The following is a 27,193-nucleotide window of genomic DNA, read 5'->3' as shown; positions in this document are numbered from 1 at the left end:
CGTCAGGTCCCTTCAGTCATGTAATATCCTCGTGTTTCCTTATTTTTTCTGAGAAATCCTCAAACAAAAGCTGCAACATCATTAAACTTTCTTTCTGTAATTCCACTTCCTTCGGATGCTATTTATGTGAGACACACATTCTTTTCCTCTGCTGATCCTCTCCGACTTCATCTGCCAAGCTATCAGCTTGATGATATGCTGCCCTTGCTCGACCACATGCTTATACTATCTATTTGAACTGTTAATTTCCACTCAAACCATCCCATTCCAGCCCTCCTTGCTGTCCAATGTAAAACTTGAAGGGTTTCCCCTTCTCCCCAGGCAACTTTTCAAGTAGTTTCCTGAATGCATAACTGAGGAAGCGGGTGAACATTCAACAAATCTTCCCCAAGACAATATTCATCATCCTCCGGTCCCAAGGGAGCTGAAGGCCTCAAGGGAACAGAACCCAGTTTTTTTCAACACCTTGGAAAACCTGTCCCTTTACCTTACTCTTATTCACTTAGTCCATCGCTCGCTGCTCACATTCATGGTGCTTCCATCTTTTATTTATAAAGCACTCTGTCACCGACTGGTATAATGGCGCTAGCCACTGAAGCAGTTAATAAACACTAGAGGGGGGTAGAAATCACAGACAGAGAGAAAAAGAGAATAATCACATTAATGAGCCAGATCATTGATAACAGAGCCTAGACTCATGATTACTTAGGAAAAAGCCAAGTTTTAAGGGCTTAACTGAACTGTAACAGGTCGGTAAAGGACCTTAATTAAACAGGAAGTAAATTTCATAACCTTGCCGCACTGACCATAAAGGTCCATCTGACTTGCCTAAATTTCCTAAACTTAATCACACACAACAGATTGGCTGACGAAGACCAAAGGGGTCTTCTAGGAATGTATTTTCTCAGCCTCTCTCACAAGGGCGCCGGACTTAGGCCCTGAAGAGCTTTGAACGTGATACAGAGCGATTTAAACAAAAGTCTTTGCATTAGTGGTAGCCAATGTAGATCCTTGAGTGCCAAAGAGGCAGAGGCTCTCCTAGATCAATTCAAGGCAAGTGTTGCTGCTGCAATCTGAACTCCTGACAGACAATGTAATCGATATTCCGGTGCACACAACAAGAGAATTGGAGTAGTCCAGACGACTAATAATAACACTATGAACTACTGACAGAAAGAAGTAGCACTGGCAATATCTTCTGTAGAGCGCTCAGGAGCGCATAGCAAGTGCTAGCGGTTTGGGCCCCTCAAATGGCACTGGCCAAAAATTAGAAGGAAGTACAACAGGAACTTTATTGGCTGAACAACATAGAAGCTCAGTCTTATCCCTGTTGAAATTCAGGAAATTTAGACTGAGCCACAGGATAATGTCCCTCATGCAGTCATAAAGATGGAAGGCTTGCCGGTGAAAGAATAAGCATAGTTGACCAAGGTCACCTTATGGGATTTAATTAGTGTGATCAAAGGAGCCATGTAGATCTTAAACAAAATCGGGCAAATATATGAACCCTGTGGCACTCCTTGTTAAACCTCCACAGGTTAAGACACTTTCTTTAGCTCAATCATATACTTTTCAAATAATTCAAATGCTTCAATTCCAAAGAACCATTTTCTGGAAAGTGAGAATTTGGATCCTTCTTTTTTTGTGAGCTCATGCCATTCTTTTAACCACAAACGTGTGCATTCCAACCTTTATCAACACTTTGCTAGCTGTCGTTCCTTGAACGGGGGTGGCTGTGTCTTGGCTAACTTTTCTCTGCTGCTAGACTTACCTATGACTTCAAATGATAGGCCTACCACTCATTCACCTTCATGCCTCACCCGGGAAATTTCCCAATACCACAGCTCACCATTTGGCACTTGCATTGACATTCACGCCTTCTGAGGGAGGAATGTGGTACAGCTCCTTTCTTTCCTTTCGCCTACGATTTACCCTATGTAAGTAGAAGGTTCCTATTACCTCCATCCGACAGTCTTGAACCTTCAGCAGACTCATTCATATACCTGAAGGAAAAACCAACCCCTTCTTTGAGACTCACACCTAACATACAACTGAAGGAGAACCAACCACAGGACCAAACCACAGGGCACAGGACCAAATTCGGCCTACTGGGAGTTGTACTTTATGTCCTTGTTGCGACATCTGTCTGGCGTGGCCTTGAAACTTTGTCACTTTGCTTTGGTCCCAATGAATCTTTCAGCTGTGCGGAGAGGCTTTGTGTCGCTCTCCATCAGTTCCAATGAAGTTTACAGTTGTGTGGCGAGACTTTGCATCGCTTTGTGTCGGTTCCGATGAAGCTTGGAGCTGTGCGGTGAAGTTTTGCATGGTTTTGCATCGATTCTGATGAAGCTTGCAGCAGTGCACCAAGCCTTTGAAGTGCTGCACCAGATTTGATAGAGCCCACAGTTAGGCAGGGAGGGAGTACACTCTGATGCCAGCCAAGGGCCCAGGACCTGGGGTGGCACCTCTAGGGGATCATGGACTCACTCCATTCAGACGCCAGCAGCATGTGCTCAGGCAGTTCCAGTTGCAGATCCAGGCAGGCCTGGTGCAGCAGGTCAGCTTAGCATTTGCAGGGAGGCCTCTGAATCTTATTGTGTCCCTGTAGCACCCACAGGCTACCCTTGGGGTCACTCTGGGTTAGTGTGGGATGAAGATAAGCAGGTTTAGTCTTCCTTCTCTGGCAGCAAGGCAGTCTAAAAGCAGCAGGGCAGGCCTTCTGTAACTTCTGTAAGTCTAGTTCTGATGAGTGGCTTTGGAGGTCCAATAGTTATACCTAGTTCCAGCCTTTGTATGGAGGAAATCCCAGTCCTACCCCCACATCTGGTCCTGGAAATGACTTCTCTTTCCCCTGTCAAGGCTCCAAATTGTTTGGAGTGACAAAAGATAGGCAGGTTTGAATGAATGAATGAATGTATTTATTTATTTGTCTCAATTAATAGAAATTGCTACAAAAGACCATGCATATTATATCCTTCCACACCCCTTCTCCGGTCATTGGTACAAACATCAATGTATCTTTTCATTTAGTACATTTCGAACAATTACACAGTGCATAAAAGTAAGAGTCCTCGCTTAGAAAAAAGTCTTACTTGTTTCCTTAAAATGGTTTTTAAGATTCCCGGTTGATAAATAAACCACCCCCCCCCCCCCCAGTTGGACAAGTCAAGGTGCAGTTCGGTACAGGCAGTAGATAGGAAGTCTGCCCAAGGATTTTTGCCTTTAGTGAACATTTCTTTCAGGGTTGCTTTAATTGTAGTTCAGTAGTAGTGGATGATCAATTCCCAGTGTTCGTAGGATTGTTTGCTTAGGCCAAATTCCAACTGTATTAAGGTATTTCGTGCGTGGGCAGATATCTGTAAAATCTGTTTAAACTCTTGGCAATTAGCAGACTTCATGATGTTGGTAAGTGCCCCAAGGAAGAATAATTGCCCATAAGAAATTGAGGAAAGTAACTTAGCTTTTATGAGCTTTTGAATTGGCTCGGTTGATGGACTGCGCAATTTGGAGTTGAATTTGCAGAGGGCGTACGTCACTGGCTTGGTTTTTGATTCTATGGATGCAATATGTGCAGTGGGCTTGCCTTGCTCGTGATCCAAACCCCCAAATAGTTATACTTGGATGTTGTAGTTATTTTCAGCTTACCTGTTCTCCATAGATATTTGAGTTTGTTTACGTATTTTCCAAAGATCACTTACTTTGTTTTACCGGCGTTGGCTGTTAATTCATTTTCGTCGTTATGGATGCTTAATACGTCCAGTGCTCTTTGCAAACCCGTCTTTGTGTGGTTCATTAAGACCATATTGTCTCCAAACTGCCTTAACAGCAGTCTGGTCTGCCCAATTTCAGGTACTAACAGGTTGACTTTTGATATTGATTTGCTAAGGTCTGCAGTATATAAATTTTAAAAAGTAAAGGCGCCTATGCACAGCCTTGTTTCAGCCCTCGGTATACACCTTCTTTGTTGCTGTGTTCCGGGTTAGTTTGACGCGTACCCAGGTTCTGGTAGAGAGGGCAATAATGGCGTTCAGCAGCATGGTTGAAACCCCCCAGTTTTGTAGTTTTTGCCAGAGTAAATTCCTATTAACACAGTCGAACGCCGCAGAATAGTCTATGAAGAATGCAAAAAGGGGGCGCTGTTTTTCCTGGGTGGACTGTTCAACCAGGTAAGCTAGGGCTAGAAATGTTGTGCAATGTTGAGGCTCCAGCCCTAAAGCCAGATTGATATGCTGGTAGTATTCCATCCTCATTAGCCCAGATTTATAGTTTTTTATAAAAGGAGACTTGCATAAGCCCTTGCCTCAATATCCAGGAGGGCTATCATCCTGTAGTTGGTTGGATCTGCCTTGTCTCCTTTTTTTGTGGATCGGTTGTAGTAGGAAACCTTTCCCGTCTTTGGGGATTGTTGTATTGGTCATGCAAAACTGGTATAATGGGGTAAGTATAGTTGCCCAGAACTCGTGGTCCTCCTTGAATAGGTGTCCAGGTAGGGTGTTGGGCCCTGGGGCTCTGTTGTTTCTTATGTTCTTTAATATTGTTAGCACACGATTGTGCACATCAAAAGGTTTGGTTGTTTCTTCAGTAATTTTAAGGTTTGCCGCTGGTTTTTTCCCCAGTGACCTTATGCTGGCTGGTGCTTGTTAACGATCGTTGGTAGTCGGGAAGGGTGCTGGAGATTGACTTGCAGTACAGTGTTTTCACATGGTTGATGCATGTGTAGCGTGGAACTTTGTTTCAACAGTCATGACCCTCCCTGGACAGCATGTAGATGTATAGTCAAAATTCTGCTTGTCTACTTGGGATTAGAAGTCTGTAGACGTGCAGCCATTGGGAATCTTCTTGTTGCCTTTTAAAATTCCATATATTTCATTTGTGTGAGTTCCTGGCTGTCAGACAATTATGGAGTGCTATTTCATTGCCTGTGTGTTTGTAGCTGCGGTTGGCTTGTGTTAGTAATTTCTTGCGCTGTTGGTCTTTTTTTACACCTTGGTTGGTGTTGGCAACACGCCCTTTCCTTGGACCCTAACCAATGATTTAATGACTTGCCTAGGAGAAGATGGTATAGCTCCGGCACCAGTTTTGACCATTTCACCGGTATATTCCCCTCAGTGTAGTCGCTGTTGAGTATTAGCCAATTGTTTTTCCAGGCTGCCTGACCGGATGTGTCACTATTATTCCAATTTAGTAGTCTCAGGAGCGTGTGAATTTCTTCCCTATTAGACGAGCCCAGGGCATTGATGTGCTTAGGGCTACCTTTTTGCAGAAAAATTGCTGTGAGCAGTGGGAGATGGTAATGTGAGAAGGTGGCCTGGTATATGCTGTCCACTAATTAAAGTGTGCACGGTGTACCAGTCCACACGACCCTTATGATGTATTAGGTCAAAGATAAACTTTAGAAAGCTATCCTAGTGGAAGCTGTGAAGAGCAGCCTTCAGGCTTAATCTTGAAGGAATGTAAAGCAGCTTGTTTTACCAGAATATCACCTCCTGAATGACCAAATGAAAGGAGAACCACACAGTTGTTATATAAAAATATGTATTTATTACTATAACACTGTCAACTAACCTTTAAACGAGATTAGAACATAAGGCACACAATACTGGATCAATAGAACACTCGTAAGTAGCACAATACACAGTGGGCTCCAGGGGGAGACCGAACCATATACAAAAAAAATGGTATAACAATCACGACTTGACTAGACACAGTGCCTAGAGCATGTAGAATCGCAGGAACCCCAAGGAACCACCCAAGGTAGTGACACAGGGAGCCCATGGAGGACGGGTGCCATGAGGAAACACGACCGTGTGCTCCGTACAACTCTATGGGAAAGTCACAGTTGCAAAGTTATAGTTTAAGGACACTTCTACGAGGACTTTAAGCAAACCCTTGGGAACATAGGAGGTTCTAGAGCCAACCCACCAGTGAGTACCGAGGTACCCATGTTACCTATCCCAGAGGAGCCGGGTACACAGGGGTCAAGTGGTGTCGGAAACCTTTGTCGTTTTCAGTGGAGAGCTGCAAAGAAGTACTGCTGCCGGGAAGGCGAAGAGTGTCCGGTGGATCCAAGCCTGGATTCTAGGTGAGAGAAACCTGAAAGCAGAGGGGACAGAGTCTGGGTCACTTCAGGTGACCAGAGGCTCGGTAGTCGAATGCCCACATATGCCGGGTGCTTCAGGTGCGAAGAAGGGATGGTTGACTCTACAGCCATGGGGACCAGGAGACATCGAGGACAACCAGGATTCGGAGCCGAGCTGTCCCATGAAGGATGTCGAGTGCTGAGGGGTCGATGTCCGGCTGGAGCACCAACAAGCCTTGGCAAATGCAACCCACGCAGAAAGGACAAACGGGATACGGTGTGGACCAGCAAGGTCCAGGGGACTCTCCAAGCAATGGGGACATCTGGAGCAACCAGGGAAGCCCAAGAACAAACCAGGTGACCCTCGCCAGGACCCACAGGCCAACGGACCAGGGATTGCGAGGAGACCTCAAGCAAGTCTGCAAAGCACCAGCCCACGGAGAACTCCGTGCGAGGAGGCCGTATATCTTCGGTGCAAATACTACTCGGGGTCAGGACTATTCGGAATCCAATGCACAAGCTCAGGAATCGCCAATAAGCATATGCATTTGCAAATATACGCGGTGCACAGGGGTTCGGGTTACACGGCCCACACAAGGGATACTGGTCTCAGAATTGCTGAGAGGTCAGATCAACCACAGGGACCTTCGGAAACCCACCTCCAGTGTTGCTGAAATCTTCAGAGTCCTCGGGAGCTCAAGAGAAGCAAACCGGTCAGAATGCGCTTAGATGCCTGCTTCTCCAGGGGAGTAACTCCTTTACTCCAAGGGAGATTCTTCATTCGTCCAGCGTCGTGCAGACCGGCGAAGTACTTGGTTTCTTCTCAGCAGAATCTTGTCCAGGTAAAGTCTAAAGTTCTGTAGCCAGGTAACCACCTTTCTACCCACGGAGAAGGGTTGGACAGATTCAGGGGCCCCTCCTTGGGGAGGGGCAGGACAGGGGGATGGCTACACCCATGTACTTTGTCCAGTTTCGCGCCAGACTAGGAGCCAATGGCTCTCAGAACTTGTTTAAGCTGGACTATGCACAGGGACACCAAATGTGCCCCCAGTGCAGACTTTCCTGCACTCTCAGAGTGCACCCACCCAGCTCCAGTACACTAAACCATGTCTGGGAGGTGGTCACACCTCCCTTTTGACAGGATGCCTATTGTCATACCTTCCTCTGCGCGAGCATGGCTCAGTAGCAGGAGAGCAGAATCGTCTCTGTGGCTGGCAGCGTCCATTTTGTGCTGCCCGGGTCGAGAAAGCTGGTACCGGGTAGACCGGTGACCCACAGTAGTGGTTTCAGAAGGGTGGAATCCTACCTCTCACACCAGTTACTGGTGTGGAGGTATGATTCCAAGGTGTTTGACACCAAACACAACATGTTTCTAAGCAGCTGTTTTAAAGTCAGCATTTACCGCGAGGTTATAATGCAACTTAACCTGTCTGTCTGGCTGCATCACAGACAACCCTGGAGAATGGTCTCCGAAGGCTGCAGAGGGGCTCTGCTCATGCAGGGGAACCCTCTCACGTTAAACCCAGCACCCTGCCTTCAGGATTGATAAGGCCTGCCATAGGAGGTTTTAAGTGTAGTGAGATATATTGAACCTATATCTGAGTAAGTGGTGCAAGCACCAGCTTACACAGGCCGCTGTAGCAGACTTGTGGTGTCATTTTGAATGGCCTCTCCTGAGTGGCATAATGCATGCTTCAGCCCATGGGAGGCCTCTGGGGTACCTATGCACTGGGCACATGGTGTACCAAATACTAGGGACTGATAAGGGTACCCCAGTATCCAATCTAGAGTGTACCTAAAGTACATAAATAGCAATTTAAGGGAGAAGGCAGATAGACTGGGGTCCTGGATAGCGGGATCCCAGTCAGACTAGTCCAAAAACAGTGATACATCAGCAAAAAGTGGGGGTAACCATAAGAAATGGATACTACTTTCCTACAGATGGTCACTGGTCTGCTGCACTGGTTTTGAAAATTCTACCACTTGTTCATAAAGGAAATAACTCATAAAACTATGATCAATAGTTGATTTGGAATTTTCCTGGGGATCTTTAATCCTGGCATGGTTGGCCTCTTGTGCCTCTTGTGCGGACCTTAATTTGTAAGTGTTTAGAAATTTACCAAGCAGGTTGCCAGCTCGGTCCCTAGGTGGTGAGTCGTCTGTTTCTGTTCTCAGGTTATGAGTATTAAAGTCGCCGGCCATTATTATCCCACAATTCGGGTAGTTACTGAACAGTTCTTCTAGTGTGTAATCCAGTTCTCTTATCTTGCTGTGTCGCGGATTGTCTTTGGGATTGAAGTACACATTCAACAGTAGTATTGTTATTGGGGACCCATTCAAGTTCAGGCCTTGCAAATGTAAGGCTTGGACCATATCTCTGCTCATTGGAGATTTTGCTGACATTATGGTAGTACGAATACTTACGTATATGGATAGTCTCCAGGATGGCCGCCCTAATACATTATACTTTTTTGCTGGGTGTCGAAATTCCTCTAATCCTGGTATAACCAATGGTGGGAGTAGCCAGGCTTCCTGGAGGCACAGCAGGTCTCCCGTCTGTAGAAATGCAAAGGCAGCCCTGTTCTGTAGCGTTGTTTTCAGCCCGTACATGTTCCATGTACTTTTAATGCCTTGTTTGATCTACTTGCAGGCCTGTTGAGTCTCTTTGTGCTTGGAGCAGTTTGATTGCCGACCTGACGGGGTTAATGCTGCTCCATCCCTAGTCGTATTTGTACGGCTCTGCTTTTACTCCATCTGTGATTTTACTCCCTGTTGCAGAAGTGGTGGGTGAGAAGTGTATTCTCAAGTTGGAGAATGGTTTAGGATAAGCAACTTGGATTGTACCTCTTAGGATGGACTTTCTCTGCGTCTGTGTTTTTCTTTTGTTGGATCTTCCAGCTAGCATATGTGGGTATTTTTCCTCTTCGGGTTCATGTACATTAATCTTCCATTTCGCAAATTGGGCCTTTTCTGTCAAGATCATTTGGGCTAGTGCACTGGTCTTCCATGGTGCTATTATTGATTCTCTTGTTGTATTGTTGCTCAGGGCCTTAAATTAAACTCTGTTAGGTCTGTCGTAAGATGTGTTAACTCTGCAATGTATTGGAGGATTTGTAAAATGTTTGCCCTGTTTAATTTATCTGAACGTCCGCGGGATGTATATTCAGGCATAAGGACTGTGATGTTATTCTCCGATTCCCTTTGTGTGTGGACCCTTGGCCTTGTAGTAACTGCGTGTATTTCTGAGAAATGTTTGTTTGTTATATTTGAACTGCTGTCAGTTTTAACTGATTTGGTCTCCCACGACCCAATACTATTTGTTTGGGGTAAAAGTGATCTTGCTTTATTCATGTTGGATGGAGGCTCATCTTGTTCCTGCCTGTTTAGATGCTGTGCTAAGTCTTTGCCCCCTCTACTGTATATTTGTAAAGGGTGATTGAACTCCTGTGGGGCTTGCTTTAGCCCTTTGTCAGCGGGGCCGCCCGAGGCGCGTTCTTGTAAATGGCTGTGCTGCAAGTGCCCTAGTTGGCTGGTCATTATCTGGACTGACGATAGGCCTCAACTTTTGAAAGATTGGATAGAGTTTCTGTAGCCTTAATGTTTTTGGTTGTTGGTCCACCTTTGGGTACATTTGCGACCTGGGTTGCTATCTGATAGTTCCAAGTGCAGTTGTAATTCCTTTGCGCAGCACCGATGCTTCGTTTTTTTTTGTTTTTCTTCTTCAGGCATTTTTTGCTTTTCTGGATAGCAGTTTGCATTGTTCGCAGTATCTAAATTGTCCATTTGGCGGTTGCTGCTGAGCTCAGTTTTACCCACTGCTGTCGAGTCATGGGTTTTGGTTTGACTCCTCACTGTTGCCAGCTGTGAAGAGGTCAGAGGAGTGTCTGGTCCTGTGATGAGGTTACTAACTTGGTTTTTAATGTAGGTTGTAGACTTGACTTCTAAACATTGATTCTGTGGAGTCTGATTTGGGCTCCTCATTGTTGTCGGCTGTAGCGAGGTTAGAGGGGTGTCTGCTCCGGCTATATTGTTGCTTACATTGTTTTTTTACTTTAGTTGGGACCCTGTCTTCTGTGCATTGGCCCAGGTGGTCTTTGATCATTGTTTGTCTCTGTTTTAGTTCTGTGACTGATAATATATAACTCTTCTGGCAGAGAGCTGAGCTTCTCGACATTAGGAAGGCATGAACACCTCGCAGAATGCTGCAACTTTAACATGTCCAGTTTCCCATCTAAATGATCAAATTTGACTGCTGTGCTCCTTATAACTATTGCCTGCATGGTGTCCATTGGAATTTTTAGCGGCCATCAGTGCTGAGTTTGAGGATAAAAGAGAGTTTTGGTGGGAGCACCTGGATTGAGTTGTGAATTTTGTCTCGCCAAAGAGATGGGAAGAATTCAGGTCCCCAGAGGCCTATTATTTCCCGGTCCAAAAAAAGGCGATCTTTGATTTAGAGTGTAGGGCTTCATTGCTGATGGGCTCTGTGATTGGGACAGTTCACCGTAAGAGCCACTGCCTCCCACCTGGAGGGTTTCCTTGCTTTTCCCTTCCATGTTTTGCGTGTCACCTTTCGGGGAGTCCAGCGCCAAAGATATTTCTAAGACTTTGTGTTTTTCTTGCCCTGTCACATCCGCTTTCCAAAATCGAAGGCTGATTAGGTCCGTTGCCCAAAGGGACAGAGGGATCTACCATTTGCCGACTTCTCACAGTGGTGTGAGTTTAGTTCCTGTCTCTCCGTTGCCCACTTGTTGCTTCACCTGGTCTGCTGTGGATGGTTCGTGCTATGTAGCCTTGCTGCATAGCTCCCCTTTCGCTAGTGTTCTCAGCAAAGCAGGCGTTGGCGTGAAGTACTTGCAAATCGTCATAGCTTTGGAGTTTGGAAGTTTGTCGGAGGTGGACTGAAGCCGGGCTTGTGGCTCCATAGATGGCATTCTTGTGGTATGGGGTTTGCTAGAGTATGTTTTAATCCCTGGTCTCCTCTTTATCATTTTCCGCCCCTGTTGCAAGCTGGCTCGATTGCATTTTTTTAGTAGGGTCCTGTCCCCCAGTTTTAAAGGTAGTTTGTAAACCTGTTTCCAGATGTGTGCAGGGCGTTTGTGTTCTTTGTCAATGATTGCTCTTCTACAGGTTATTCTGTTTTCCAGATTTTTCCGGAGTATGTTTGGTATAATTTGGTGTGGTTCAACTGGGGATTTATTGGTTCCAGCTAGTCCCGTAGGTCTGGTTACTCTCGCTGCTCAGCCTGCAGAGTGTGTTGGGCTTTGTCAATACTTGTTCATCTTCCGACTGTGCGGGGACCCCAAGGCAGGACCTGGCTGCCGCGTGAGGCTCTTCCCAGTCCTGGCAGTCTCCTCAAGCGACTAGCGGCCAGACTCCGGCCCCTGCAGCAGAATAGGGCCCCTTTGGTTTGGCCTCCTAGCAGTGTCCACAGGTGTTGGCGGAGGTTGGAACAGGAGTAACCGGCGAGGTTGGCAGTGGGGGGAAGGTGTGACCGGAGAGGTAGACAGTGGGGGTAATGGTGATAATGGGATTGGTGGTCCCCCTTGTCTCCCTGCACTCTTCCCTTACCTCAGGTGGGTTGAGCTTGGGGGTCCAGTTGTGCAGGGAACAACCGGAAGCAGCCAGCAGCAGGAATACATGGGAGGCGGGCCCCCCTTCTGGAGAAGCCGAACCGGCCTAATGCCGGCTGCTTCTGACTCGGTGGGTGGCCCCACCGACCTGGCCTCCCCGCTGGATACCTGCCAATCCTTGATGCTCACAAAGTGAGAGAACAATAAAGATACCTTTAAACCTTATCTTGTCACATTTGCTGGCTTTCAGAGACTGAGGGCAAAAGTCAGTTTGTCTTTTTATATATTTATTTTTCTTTCTGTGGCTGAAGTTAGAGGATTTTGTAAAGTGAACTGTGTGACAATTGAAGTGTGCAAAGCTTATGAAATGAAAGGCTGTAAGATGTCAGGCTTTTTTCTAACACAACACTTAAATAGCTAAGTGAACTGTTCAAACATTTCACATATATTTCACTAGTTAATAATAATAAACTTTATTCAGCTTTAAGGATAAAACCATATAAGTCAAACGACTACAAGGTATCATCGTACAATACAAATTCACAGATGTACTAAAATCCGAATAATCACGACACCAGGTAAAATACATGATATGCAATAGAAATATTAGCCTCGACTTTTCCTAAGCCTAATTGCATCCCGTAAAAAGCTGAGTGTACAAAACAGTATCGCTAGAGAGAAGTTGTTAAAAGATAAAAGCTGGTCTTACCCTTCTAAAACCCAATTTTTTTAGAATGGGGATAATAAATAGTTTTCTGGGCACAACATAAAAGGTACAAAACATTAAAAAGTGCATCATGTCCTGAGGAGACTCTCCGTCGCAGCCACAGGGCATGAGGCACTGACCTCTGTGGGAACCTTGGGGGTTTGCCAAAAAAAAGTGGAAGGGGTCGAGCCGGAACCTCATTTGTAGAAACCGTTCATAGGTACTTTTGAGCCCTAGAAGGTAAGGCTCGGTGGTAGGCATAGTTTTCAATACGACATATATTCGCACACTTGGTTTACACAACTCTTTATCCTCTCTATCATGATGACAGTTTCTTTAAAAAACCCTCCTTACCCAAACGAGGTCCCTTTTGCAAATACCCTCTGGGTTCGTATAGAGATCTGCTCTTCCTAGCCTGGCAAATCCAACACTTATGTACTGGAGCTAGTGGATGTGTGAGGCATGATCGAGCGAGAGACTATTCCGTATGATGTCTTTACTAAGTGTATTCTCCTGCTTTGACCATATTTTGAGCCACAAGGACAGAGGGCGGAAAGCTAGGTCATCAACAAGGAAAGACATCCCCAATTCCTCATGTACAACATAGGATAGAGTACAATGCGAAACAGAGAGAAGAGTTCTCGGTACTCTGCACGGCCCCAAGTTCAATATGACCCCATATCTCTCTCCCATACCTAACCTTAGAGATGCATTTTGCTTGATCAATATTCAGGAGGGCCCCTATTGGTTTCCTACCCACTCTACTGACAAAGTTAACAAGCATTGGCATAGACAATAGGTCTCGCCTTTGGGACCTTATAAGTGTTTAGCCATGCAACAGTTGTATAACTAAATACTTATAAGGTCCCAAAAGCGAGACCTATTGGCTATGCCAAGCGGCCTTGCGGCCGCTAAAGTGAAAGTGATCGCGATTGCGATCAAACATCAAAGCGGCCTTACGGCCGCGAAAGTGAAAATAATCCCGGTAAAACGCGGCGCGCACGCCCGCGCACATGCACTGTAGCTCTAGGCTGGCCTGGTAGCACTTTTTGGAGCCCTCTCAATAAGTCTCGCCAGACCAGCGCATGCGCTGGGTCAGGCGAGATCTAAAAACGGCTGCAGAGGCTTTCACTAGGTCTCCTTTCTTGTGATTAATCAGGGGGCGCCAGCTCAGGGAGTCGGCAAATACAACTCCTAGGTAGGAGAAGACGTTAGTTTTGGAAATAGGCGAACATCCTAATTTAAAAATGGGCTGCTTTGCCTTCACCTTACCAGGGCCCACTTGCATTTGTTTGACTTGGAATAATTTACTGATAAATCCAACTTCTCCATAAAAGAAGCAAAGGAATTGAGAAGAAGTTGTGCCCCTTGCAGTCCTCGCCAGGAGGAATGTGTCGTCCGCGTGTAAGAGGACCGGCAGGCTATGCTTACCTACCTGTGGAGTGTCTGCTTTGGTGTCTAAAAGAGCCTTCTCTAAAGAATTAATATATAGGTTAAACAGAAAGGGAGCGAGGATACACCCTGACACCACCCCCTCTTTATGTTGAGTTGGCGGGACACTTTCAGATCCCTTGAGGAGCGTACAACTGCCCTAGAGTCTCGATGAAGATCCCTCAAAAACCAGATGATGTTGTCATTACCGACGGAAGCCATCAGCTGCCATAAATTGGACCTGTTCACACAGTCGAAAGCTGAGGACAGGTCCATGACGGCGAAGTATGTGGGGCAGGCACGGGCCACCGTATACTTGTTCAAAACAAGATACAAGTTGAGACACTGCTCCATGGTGGAACGCCCGGGGCAAAACCCATATTGGATCTCAGAAAAGAAATTACTTTCGTCCGCCCAAGATGCCAGCCTGTCGAGTATCATGCCGCACACCACCTTCAGCACAGAATCCAGGAGGGAGTTGGGCCTATAACATGAGGTGCTATCCCAATCACCCTTTTTGAAAATTGGGACTATGGTCGATAAGGCCCAGGAATCAGGGCGGCCAGCTCGGACGAAGCATTGCTAACAGCAGTGAGGACCGGCGTCCATGTATCTATATGGGTGAGATGGAGATCGGGCGGGATCCCGTCAGACCCCGGAGCTTTTCTCTTAGTCCGACCCAGTATGCCTCCTCTAACCTCTAATTCTGAGAAGACGAGATCCTCCTTACCTTCCACCCTGTTCTGCCTCTCACTAGGTGTGGAATCTGGCTGAAAGATACCCTCGAAATGATGGACCCAATCGTCCTCCGTAATGTGGACGTCCAATAGGTGAACTCTCTCTTCTGGGAGAAATGAGCTATTAATAATAGCCCAAAACGTGGAGCTATTTCGCAGAGTGCTTGCCTCCACTAAATCCGACCAAGCCTCATCTTTCAAGGTGGACTTACGGATTGCTAACGCAGGCTTATATTCTTCACGCAGACCTTTGACCGCTACCATGTCACGGGACTTGTTGCCCAGAGCCTGTCTCAACTTCCTAGAAGCCTGGGAGTATGCAGAGTCAAACCATCTTGGGCCTGCTGGCTCCCTGCCCCCATTCTGGGCACATAGTAACCTTCTTATGACTGTTGACATGGTACTGAAAGCACCCAAAATGTCAGAGGCACTGGCCTCGCCATCGAGACAAGTGGCAAACTCCCTACGACACTGAGTTGTGAGGGACTCATGAAATGACTCTGGGGCTATGCACCCCCATTTTAAAATCCTCCCTGCCTCTGCCACTTTAAGAAGGGCTCCTCACCCACCCACCTCAGAACGTCTAAGTAGTCGGGCCAACCTGTAGTAATACAGATGGGATTATGGTCACTAAATTCGCTTGTCTGAATTAGGAAATCTTACAGAGCAAAGCAAAGAAGGGGGTAGATACAAAAGTAAAATCTATAAAAGTCTCACACCCTCTGCCAGTAAAAGTAGGGGCGATATCGGTTTTCCCAGGGGGCAAATATCAGCATTCGAGTGAGTGTTTTCGAACTTCAATGAGTGCGTCCCATAGGATTGCTTCTATGTTTCAACTTAAAGCAACCCAGTAAGTAACCGATTGTAAGACCGGTGGGCAGAGAGCATGGGGCAACTGTTGTTTCACCACATGTTTGTACTCCATGCAGGTTGAATTACGGAGTCTTACGGATAACTATTGTTGTCTAGCGTCTTGATTTACTTCAGATTTGGGTCACTGGCCAACAGGTGAGAGCTATGATCAAAGGCTAGAGGGGCACTCGGTTTATATCTAGAGCTAGTTGTTCCACGACTAATTGTCAGGAGCGATAAGGGGGGACGTTTGTCTTACAACCTGTCTATTTCAGGCAGGTATATCACGGAGATTTACTCAACAAAAGCTGTCGTTCAGAGTCAGGATTCTCTTTGGTTTTCGGCATCCGGGTGGCAGGTGAGAACCATGACAAGTGGTTGGAGGGTTGCACAGTCTATTCTTGACGTGAATCTCACTACAGTGTATCCTCTTGCATTTTAGAACGAAGGAGGCACATCTCTTGAGTGTTCTTCTAACATCTTTTGGCTGGAGTAACAGAAGAGTTTGTGGGCTGCGCATTATCGTTTGGGACAAGCGGAGGTACCAAGGTTTATTTTAAAGTTATGGTGCGCACATCGCGGGTAAACACCACAGCAGTAGGAACAGTGATGCTAAGCATGGCCAGGGTGCAGTACCCCATCAACACCAACAGTTATTTAGTTCACTTGAATGGTGGCGTGGCACCTTTCCTTCTTTCTTTCTTTTGTATGAATCTTGTATTTTATTACTTGGTGGTACCACAAGGTTGGCTTACACAATATCTGCTCTTTCTATTAATATACTTTTCTTTTTCCTTTCCCGGATAATGCAGGCCAGTACAGCCATCATCTTTAATATGATGTAATTGATAATATATATTCATTGTGTATATGCTTTGTTGTAGATTTTCCCTGACGAAGGGTGTCTGATACACCCGAAATGCATTGGGAATGATTTACTTCATGATTGTCAGGAATTTGTGCAATGTCATTGAAGCCTCACATAATCCATGAACTTTGCTTCAGAATAAAAAGAAGCGCTGAGAAAAACAATGAATGAAATCATTGTTTGATGTTGATTTGTAGACCTATTGAAAAAGGTTCTGTGTTTACGCTGAGTACCCAGTATAATATTTCTAAATTGTTTTATGTTTATTGTATAATTTGATGATATACTCATCTTTGAGTGTAATCGGTAGTGCACACTCTGTCTAGGACTGTTTTGCCCTAGTCTATTCCTTTGTTTGAACTGGTGGTAGGGTGGAACCACCTCAGAGCGAGCACACCAACTTTGATTAATTTTGAGTCCCAAGTATATTTGTACAAGAGTTTAATTTAGAGTGCATCACGGCTATTTTTTCATAATTAACTTTCTAAAAATGGCATTTTCAGAATTGTGACTTGACATCCGACTTTACCATTAAAAAGGATTTTAAATTAAAATTAATTTGAGTGTGATTGCCATATGTCTATCTGCTCCCCGTCCAAAGTTATCATTTATTAAATGTAATAAGGTAACCTAGTTTTCTTCTATGGGAGAGATCGTATTTACAACTATGAAATACAACTTTAGGGATTTTTCAGTGTCCGCACATTTAAAACTTCAACACACATGTTCTACTTCTTAAATACAGTGCACCCCGCCCTTTGAGCCATTAGGACCTACCGTAGGGGTGATTTAAAGGTATTAAAAAGGAAGATTTAGGCCTGGCAAAAGCTTTATGTTTAAAACTGCACTACAGGCTGTTTGTGGCAGGCTTGAGACATGTTATGAAATTGTCTTTAGTGTGTGGCACAGTGAGTGCTGCAGAGCCATTAGTAGTATTTTATTTTACATTCCTGGGTACATGGAGCACCATATACTATGGAGTTACAAGTAAATTAAGTGTGTCAATTATGTGTAGTCCAATGTTACCATGTTTTAGGGATGGAGAACAAACATTTTAGCACTGCAAAAGTGCACAGAGTCCTAATGCCAGCAAAAACAAGCATTGGCATAGCCAATAGGTCTTGCTTTTGTTTATAAGTATTTAGTTATGCAGCACAATATCGTTACTGCAACAACATTAACTGTTGCATGGCCAAACAGTTATAAGGTCCCAAAGGCGAGACCTATTGGCTATGAGCATGAGGATGTGTGCCACAGGACGTCGAAATGATGGCTTTGTTCAATCCAGCAGTCATTTGCAGCATGATGCTGAATGTGTGCCTATACTAAAGTTGCAGTGATACAGAGAACTTCAGAGTGGTCCTACACAAGGTATGTAACACACACCTCACTCAAGAGTAAGAGGTTCTAAAGCAATGGACTACAAATGCGTATCTTTAGGAGATTCCAAAAGACCCCAATAAAAAAATAAACGCCAATGACAATACACATAACCCCTGTCAGCAGCGACGTTTAAGTTTTGTCGAAATTTACCGTTTGTATTTTGCCCGTAGCGGTCCTTGAAGTTTTACTTTTTGAGGCAGTTTTCCCTCTATATGCAATAAACTAAACATCCAAATAAAAAGAGGTATGACTCTAGCATAAAACCAATCTCTGTCAAACCAACGTAAATGAAATTCCACCTCTGAATGAACGATAAACAGAGTATGCTGGTGTTATTTGTGTATTCGACATTTAAAACGTATTAGTGCAAATTTTGCAGTTATAGCGCTTCACATTTCTTAGTCTCAGATCCTATTTAACGTCCTCTGCAGAATCTACTTACATTTCACTTATAAACCATCGTTCCGCAGCCACTAAATAAACTGCCCCCCCCAAAAAATAAAAAAGTGGCCCGACCATTGTCTGTGAACGCCATCACGAACAACCAGAACTATGATAGATGATAAGTCCATTACATATCCAATATGTGTATAATTAACAGGCCTAAAGCTTTGCACACAAATATCAAATTCTTCATTTAATTACAGTTCTAATTGTACAAAACTAATAGCAGGTCACCCGCAACGAGTACGAATGTATATTCAGTTGAACAAAAGCAGATTCACTGATAGCAACAATCTGTGAAGTTGAAAGGCTGCAGTTGGGAGAACCTGCCACCAAGTGGCCAAAACGAGTAAAACATTTCAACATAAATCGAGCAGCTCTCTCTTTTTCAGCTTAGTTTTAGAGTGCGTTCAAATTGTTAAATACATGGTTAGGCAAACACTATCAATATATGCAGCGCACACAAATATTAAACAAGAAACAAAAGCGGAAACCGTGTCGAAAAACAGAGGGAGTATAAAGGAAGTGGGGCGCATGTGGCCGTCGCGCGACGCTAAAGTGAAAGTGATCGCGATCAAGCGCGCGGCGAGCAATGTGCTTAATGAGCATGAGGAATGCCATCTGGCGCCTCTGCTCAAGCGCGCGCCCGCGCACATGCACTGCAAGCTGTAGCCGGCGTTAGCATTTTTTGAAGCCCTTACTTAAAGTATCGCCAGACCAGCGCAAGCGCTGGGTCAGGCGAGACCTAACATATTCAGCAAACCGGACGAGTGTAGGCAAAACGGTTGAGAGAATTGCACGCCAAGGATGTCAGGTCTGACACCTACTTAGAGACAATCACATATAGTGCAATATAAAAAATAGTAAATAAATGCAATGCTAAAGTATTGAGGTATGCCATTCTTCTCTGATGCACCGTTAAAATTGGTCTTTTGTCCTGAAATTTGACCCTTTCTCCCGAGTTTTTATAGTCCTGTCCAGAATTTTCCTCCATACAAGGTGGTCACCCTAGTCCACAAAAGGAGTGGAGATTATGATGCAACTATGTGGTACTTTGCAAAGCTTTGGGAAGTAAATACAGCTGATCACGTGTGATCTGCTCTTTTTTGATGTAAAATAGCTCTAGGGAAATCCAAAGGCAGCGAACGCCCCCACTGCCACACCACACCCATCCCCACCAAAACATGATCACTTCGGACCCCTGGCCTACCAACCTGTAAAATATAAGCCCTGGTCTGTAAAAATAAAGAGACTTGCTTTCCTGTCTGGCACTGGAGACGTACTTCTTATAAGGGCTCAGAGCTCCAAGGCTCATCTAGTAACAGGCCCAGACCAACCGAGGACCCACCGCAATGTACTACCCTGCCAGTGGTTATCTCAGTTATTCTCATGTGCTGTTGTGTATCTCTCGCCATGTACAATAAAAGCATTTCTGGAGTTGAAATGTACATTTGATCAGCATCTTGCATATTTATTTCACTTCACCGGAAGACAGAAAAAGCATGTGACACAAAAAAACTGAGAAAAGTGCAGTTTGAAAAGTCAATCAATCAATCAATCATGGAACTTATATCGCGCACTACTCACCCGTAAGGGTCTCAAGGCGCTTGGGGAAGGGGGTCTGCTACTGCTCGAACAGCCAGGTCTTGAGCTGTTTCCTGAAGGCCAGGTGGTCCTGGGTCATCCGCAGGTGGACGGGTAGGGAGTTCCAAGTCTTAGCTGCCAGGTAGGAGAATGACCTTCCTCCAGCGGTGGCTCTCTGGATGCGAGGGACGACGGCGAGGGCGAGGTTAGCGGAACGTAGCCGGCGGGTGGGCATGTAGAAGGTGAGGCGGCTGTTGAGGTACCCTGGGCCTGGGTCGTGGAGGGACTTGTGTGCGTGGGTGAGGAGTCTGAACGTGATCCTCTTGTTGACCGGGAGCCAGTGCAGGTCTCTCAGGTGGCACGAGATGTGGCTGCGTCGGGGGACGTCCAGGATGAGTCGGGCGGAGGCGTTCTGAATACGCTGAAGTCTTTTCTGAAGCTTGGCCGTAGTACCGGCGTAGAGGGTGTTTCCGTAGTCTAGTCTGCTGGTGACGAGAGCGTGGGTGACCGTCTTCCTGGTCTCGGTTGGGATCCATCGGAAGATCTTTCAGAGCATGCGGAGGTTGTGGAAGCAAGCTGAGGAGACGGCGTTGACTTGTCTGGTCATCGATAGGGAGGAGTCCAGTATGACGCCCAAGTTGCGTGCGTGGTCCGTCGGTTCAGGTGCGGTGCCTAGTGCCGGGGGCCACCAGGAGTCGTCCCATGCGGAGGGTGATGGTCCCAGGATGAGGACTTCTGTCTTGTCCGTGTTCAGTTTCAGGCGGCTGATGTTCATCCATTCAGCGACGTCTGTCATCCCTTCGTGCAGGCTGGCTTTGGCGGTGTCGGGGTCTCTGGTGAGGGAGAGAATTAGCTGGGTGTCATCGGCGTAGGAAATGATGTTGAGGTTGTGTTGGCGTGCGATGGCAGCGAGGGGTTTCATGTAGATGTTGAAGAGAGTGGGGCTGAGCGACGATCCTTGCGGGACGCCGCAGATGACTTCGGTAGCCTCGGAGCGGAACGGAGGGAGGCGTACTCTCTGTGTTCTGCCGGAGAGGTATGAGATGATCCATTCCAGAGCCTTCCCTTGGATGCCGGTGTCGTTGAGGCGTTGGACTAGTGTGCGGTGGCAGACAGTGTCAAATGCTGCGGAGAGGTCTAGGAGGATGAGTGCCGCTGTTTCGCCGTTGTCGAGCAGGGCTCGGATGTCGTCGGTGGCTGCGATGAGGGCGGTCTCGGTGCTGTGGTTGGCTCTGAATCCGGACTGTGATGGGTCGAGGGATCCGTTTGTCTCGAGGAAGGCTGCCAGTTGCTTGTTGACGACCTTCTCGAGGACTTTGGCGGGGAAAGGAAGGAGCGAGATGGGGCGGAAGTTCTTGAGGTCGGTCGGGTCCGCTGTTGGTTTCTTCAGCAGAGCGCTGAGTTCGGCGTGCTTCCAGCTCTCCGGGAAAGTTGCTGTGTTGAAGGAGGTGTTGATGATGTCTCGGAGGTGGGGTGCGATGGTAGAGGCTGCCTTGTTGAAAATATGATGGGGGCACGGGTCGGTCGGAGATCCGGAGTGGATGGTGTTCATCATGCGTGACGTGTCTTCGGGGGTCACCTCGGTCCATGTCTGGAGGGTGGCGGCGGGGTGCGAAGGTACGACCGATGGGTGCGGGGGTGAAATGTCGAAGCTGTTGTGGATGTTGGCGATCTTGCGGTGGAAGTACGAGGCGAGGGAGTCGCAGAGGTCCTGTGAGGGAGTGATGTCGTTGTTGCCGGTGCTGGGGTTGGAGAACTCCTTGACGATGTTGAAGAGCTCCTTGCTGTCATGGGCGTTCTTGTCCAGTCGTTCCCGCAGAGATTTCTTCTTGGTGGTGCGGATGAGCTGGTGATGTCTGCGAGTGGCGAGTTTCAGTGCTGTTCTGTTGTCGGCGGTCTTGTTGAGGAGCCAGGCCTTCTCGAGGGTGCGGCAGGCCTTCTTGGAGTCCTTAAGTTCGTCGGTGAACCAGGGGGCCTTCTTGCTTCTGGGCCTGGTGAGGGGGTTCTTCAGTGGCGCGAGGTCGTCGGCACAGGAGGTCAGCCACTGCGTGAGGTCGAGGGCAGCTGTGTTAGGGTCCGTGGTCCTGACAGGTGGGCTCTGGCTGAAGGAGGTGGCGAGCTGGTCGGCGGTGATCTTGCTCCAGTTTCTGTGGGGAGCCTGCTTCGGGTGATGGTGGACCGTGTTCTTTCTGAAGCTGAAATGGACGCAGCTGTGGTCGGTCCAGTGAAGTCCGGTGGAGTGGCTGAAGGTGACGTGCTTGCTGGACGAGAAGAGTGGGTCGAGCGTGTGGCCGGCGAAGTGGGTGGGGGTGTTGACCAGTTGCTGAAGTCCGAGGTTGGCGAGGTTATCCAGCAGGGCGGTGGTGTTGCGGTCATTGTTGCTCTCCAGGTGGAAGTTGAGGTCCCCGAGGAGGATGTAGTCGGCGGAGGGGAGGGCGTGAGGGCTGATGAAGTCGGCGATGTCTTCGCAGAACTGTGCGCGTGGTCCCGGGGGTCTGTAGATGAGGGTGCCTCTGAGGGTAGTCTTGGGGTCGGTGTGGATCTGGAAGTGCAGGTATTCGGCGGCGTTGAATACGTCGATGGAGTCAGTCGAGATGCGAATGGTGCTCTTGTGTACGATGGCGATGCCTCCTCCGGTCTGGTTGACGCGATCCTTCCTGATGATCTTGTAGCCGTCCGGGATGGCAATGGCGATGTCAGGGGCTGAAGAGTCGTTCATCCAGGTTTCCGTGAGGAAGGCGACGTCTGGAGATGCAGTGTCGAGGAGGTTCCAGAGTTCCACGGCGTGTCTGTGGACGGAGCGGGTGTTGAGCAGGATGCACTTGAGGTGGTTGCTGTTGTCCGTCTTGGTGGGCGTGGTGCTTGTTTGGAGGCAAGAGAAGTTGCAGGATCGGCAGGCGAAGGGTCCATGGGTGCGTCGCGGGGACGCTCGGTAGCAACCGGGGGCTCGGGCGGTTTTGAGTGCGATGAGCGTAGCGAAGTCGTAGGTCCTGCGGGGGGGCTGGCGGGCGCGGGGACCAGGGGGTCTGGCGCTGGGCGCGGTCCAGGCGCGGACGGGCGCAGACGGGCTTACCTTTGGCGCACCTTCGGCGCTCAGTCGGCGCTCCCGCTGCGCGCGTCCGCTGCGCGGTCGCTGAGGGGGCGTCATAAATAAGGAGCCGGGAGGGAGGGTCAGCGGGAGGCGGGAGCGGGGTGGCCAATGGGCAGGGAGGGGGGGCGGGACTGAAGGAGGAGGCGGGAGTGGGAGTGTGCGCCTGGGGCAGCGGCGCCGAGAAAACGGCGGGAAAATCGGCGGGAAGCGATGGAGCCCAAGGAGTGACCAGGTAAGTGGCGGTGGTCAGCGGGCGTGAGGAGTGAAAGTAGCGGCGTGGGTGGCGACCAGGAAGCAGCAGGCGGTACCTGGGAGGCGGCGGAGGCGAGATGCAGGCAGCGGCGTCAGGTAGGTGGTGAGGAGCGACAAACAGGCGTCAGGCAGCGGAGGCAGGTAGGTAGCAGCAGTGGGAGGGAGCGTCCGTCTGTGCAGGCACAGGGGGTCGCCTGTGTAAGGGAGGTGGTGTTAAAATTTCAAATTGGAGCAGCGACTAGAATAATTCCAGTGAATTCAGTAGGGCACACCCTGCTGTAATCATTTGCCTTCCAATTCCCACCTGAATTTCTAAATAGAAATACTATAATACATTTTGGGAAAATGTAACCTCGTCGGTACATCCTCATGATTGGTGTGCGTTCTGAGGTGGGGGAAGTAGTAAGACAGTACCAGATCTAGTTGCCAACTGGCAGTATTATTTAACTAAAACTCTTTAGTCAGTACTGGATTTTAGGCAATGCCATGCTGCATTTAGGGAAATAGATTACTGACCTTGCAAAATACTTCAGGGGCGTGGCAGCAATTTTCAGACAATTTCTAAACCACTCCGGTAATTTCTGACACTTATGCTTTTTTCTGTTAGAGAGAAAGTGTAATTTAAGGTTTTGTGCGTAGTGCATTGAAATGCAACACAAGGACGCTGAAAATCTGCAAATGTCATCGTAGGTGAGTAAACCGAAAACTTGTCAGCTAAGCTATCTTGTGCCTGATATTTTTGCAAACCATATTTTCCTGCAGGAAAAAAAATTGTGATTTGTTTCCATATATTAAATCTATTTATTTAAATGTGAATAGAACCATCAGAAAGTCACCGAAGACCGCCGTCGACAAACAAAAGTAGACAGCAGTTGCAGCGTGAAAAAGTTCTCCAGCAGCAGATCCAGAAAGCAGGGCATGCGGACGGTCAAACCATGGCCCTTCCTGAAGAGCAACTGTGCACACCTAGGCCGAGTCCTGTCCCATCTAATTCAAAACCAAACCAGCAGCCAACTGCAGCAAACCAGCAAACTACAAGCTCAGGAGTTCACCAGCCTAAAGTAGTTCACGAGTCTCACCAGAACAGTATGGAAATGGTGCATAAGATAAAAGACTTGGATTTGGAACAACACTTGAAGACTGAGAGCAAAAAAGAAGTGGAATTGTTAGTAAGTCTATTATATTAAGTGTAATAATCCTTTAAGCAAAATGAGTGAATTGTTGTAGTTTCTCGTTGTTCTGACTTGGTTCAGTTAAAAAGCACTTTGGAATGGTTGTGAAATATGAAGAGATGTAAAATGTAAAGAAACACTGGAGAACCAGTAAGGAGACCATGGTTAAATTCATTTATGATCGAGGTTCTACAGGCAACAGCCTCATCGTCCCTACTATTATTTATAACATATGATTTTCATGTCCTTTCTGAAAACCATATAATTCTGCTCGAAGCATGTGTGGATGTAGCTACGCATGCTTTGCATACTACTTTCATCTAGTGTTGGCTCTGGATGTGTACAAGTTTTCTTTGAAGAAGTTTTTTGAGTCACGACGTAGAGTGACGACTCCTCTTAGTGATACTGCGCATGGACATTGACTCCATTGTTAGATTGTTTTCTTTCTTCCTTTGGCTTCAGAAATGTGTGCCTGTAGTCTGAGTCAAGACCGCTATGGGGCTCTATTCGTGCTAACCCTCACCGGTTTATGTTTTGTTCACATTCCATCTTGTGTATCGAGAAATAGAAAACTTTATTGCCAGTAGAATCAACATGCTTCTGCCTCGGCCCTTCTGTGCCTCCATTTTCCTTCTACTACAGTTTTACCAGAGGATGCCCTGCTGGTGATGGAATGGACGCCTTTCTGTTTCTGCCTGAACTGTCTTATAAACTACCCCCAGGCTGACCTTTATCCGGTCTGTAACCTGTGTTTGTCACCGGGACACAAGGAGGAGGATTGCGGTGCCTGTCGATCTTTTCTGATCCAAAAAGACTCTTTAAGACCATTGACGCGAGAGTCAGCGGCGCAGTATTGAAGACACTCCCAATATCTTCGGACATTAAGATGTTGAGGAAGAGCTTCCTGGACCATCCGTTGCGGAGGAAGAGGCATTTTCCGTTGAGGGCTTGGCTCTGACCTCAAACTCGAAATGAAGATGCAGGACATTAGCTGGCTCAACTGTCCGCTAGCCCCTGTTCCTCTGTATTGTCTTGAACAACCTAAGAGACCTTCGGTCCCTATCGAACAAAAGGCCCTCATACCACCACTACCTTCGGGCCATGGTCCAAACCAAAAGGTTGACTCGAACACCCCGCCCTCGGGCCCGGCACCGAAACAACAGGCAATTGTCCACCTCGGTGCCGAGTCGACCTTTGGTACTAAGCCGACCAGCCCCATCTTCGACTTCGACCGGATCTAAGACGCCAAAACAGAAGCACTCCTTGGCTTCAAAACCATTCGAAACCAGCTCTGAAATCTGATCCTCTTGCTCCAGACAGGGCATGTTCTTGACAAACTTTCAGTACCACCGCCATCAAAGAAACAATTCTCCTTCGAAGAGGCTATTGATATACTGCTCCCGGCCAAACAGAAGAAAAAGACTGATAAGGCTACCAGTCGTTTTCCACTTTCACCACCACCATCTCCATCTCTACCACATTCACTAACTCCAACACATGCTGATTGAGATCCCTTGGCGATAACAACTCCAGGGTCTCCACACTCTTTCACAGGTGGACATGGGGCAGGGAAGTATACTTTTGATTATACCACCCCCCCCCCCCCCAACCAACCCCTGGACAGCATATGATAGAGATCCTCCAGAGTACACTGACCCAGTTCTATACCCAGCTCGCCCATCTCCTCCTGGTGACTCCACAGAGTACTAGGAGCTCCTTGGCAGAGCCACTACTTTTCATTAGGTCGAATTGAAGAGGCCTTCCTTTTGAAAACACTCTTTCACACATGGGACCACTCAATACCTCCCTTTGTTTAAGGGTATGTTGCGTCATGGAGATGACATCTTTAAAGACCCTGCTAGAGACAGAATCATCCAGCTGAGTTGATAAGAAATGTAAAGCTTCTCCATTCAGCCCCATTTACATCAGGGAACAGATTCCTCCTAACTCGCTTGTTACCAACGCTTGCAAGCGAGCTAATTCCCAAGCTGCCAGTGATGCACCTCCTCCTGACAAGGAAAGTAAATTCTTTGATGCCTCTGGTAAAATGATCGCAGCTCAATCTGCAACCGTTGCTGTATTGCCAACTCAATGGGTTTTATTGCAATGTATGACTGTGCCCACTGGGATGAAATTGAGGACCTCCTCCAATATCTCCCAGAGGAGCGCAAGAAAAGGGGTCAGAAGCTTGTATCCCCAAGGTAAGCTCATCTTAAATACATCTATTTACTGTGCCTTAGATTCAGAAGGTACCGCTGCTAGGGGATTAATATCATTATCTGGCTGCAGCACCATGCCTAGCTCCGCACATCTGGCTTTAAGCCAGAAGTACAACAAAGTCTATTTAATGCGTCTTTCAACAAAGAACATCTTTTCAGTCCCCAGGTTGACCTGGCCCTAGACAAAATCAAAAAGGGTACAGAGACTGCCAAGTCTATGGGTGCGCTTAAAATATCTAGTTCTTGTGGCTCCTTTTGCTGCTCCACCCATCGAGCGGGTTAAAAAAACACCTCTTCAGATGCCTCTACCTCATACCAACTTGACCAGGGTCACTGCTCCTCTCCATGAGGTTACTATAGGGGCAACAGTGAAAAAGGTAGAGAAAAAGGGGTGTCCCCGTGTGGTGCTGCACCCAACACCAAACAGTGACTTCCTTCTCCTTCCCCCCCGAACATTTAACACCTGTCCGGGTACGATTACAAGATTGTCAGCCCATATGGCCATTAATAACATCAGACCAGTGGGTGTTGGACATTATCCAACATGGTTACTGTCTAAAGCACATTAGCACACCTCCAAACATTCCACCTTGCACTCACAGGCTCTCTCTATAACACCAAACAGTGCTCAAACAGGAAGTTCAAGCTCTACTGCTCAAAGAAGCTATATAGAACCTGCCCCACTACATCATCAGGGATCTGTATTCCTAATCCCCAGAAAGGATGGATCTTCATGGCCAATCTTAGATCTATGGCCCTAAAATCATTACATCCTGTCAAAGCATTTCCAAATAGTCACTCATCA

The 27,193-nt window shown here is 47.2% G+C and overlaps 1 protein-coding gene across 1 annotated transcript in view; it reads left to right on the top strand.

Moving 5' to 3' along the window:
- GORAB (golgin, RAB6 interacting) overlaps positions 1-27,193 on the top strand; it is a 166,958-nt gene that overhangs the window by 27,883 nt on the left and 111,882 nt on the right. The window contains exon 2 of the mRNA XM_085654827.1: positions 23,817-24,162. Within this exon, the coding sequence (XP_085510953.1) occupies positions 23,817-24,162 (346 nt within the window). The remainder of the gene's footprint in view (positions 1-23,816; positions 24,163-27,193) is intronic.

The sequence above is a fragment of the Triturus cristatus genome, chromosome 4_1 (genome assembly GCF_964204655.1).
Source record: "Triturus cristatus chromosome 4_1, aTriCri1.1, whole genome shotgun sequence".
Classification (NCBI taxonomy): Eukaryota; Metazoa; Chordata; class Amphibia; order Caudata; family Salamandridae; genus Triturus; species Triturus cristatus.
The sequence above is the reverse complement of the archived record's forward strand: the minus strand, read 5'-3'. Positions and strand labels throughout refer to the sequence as shown.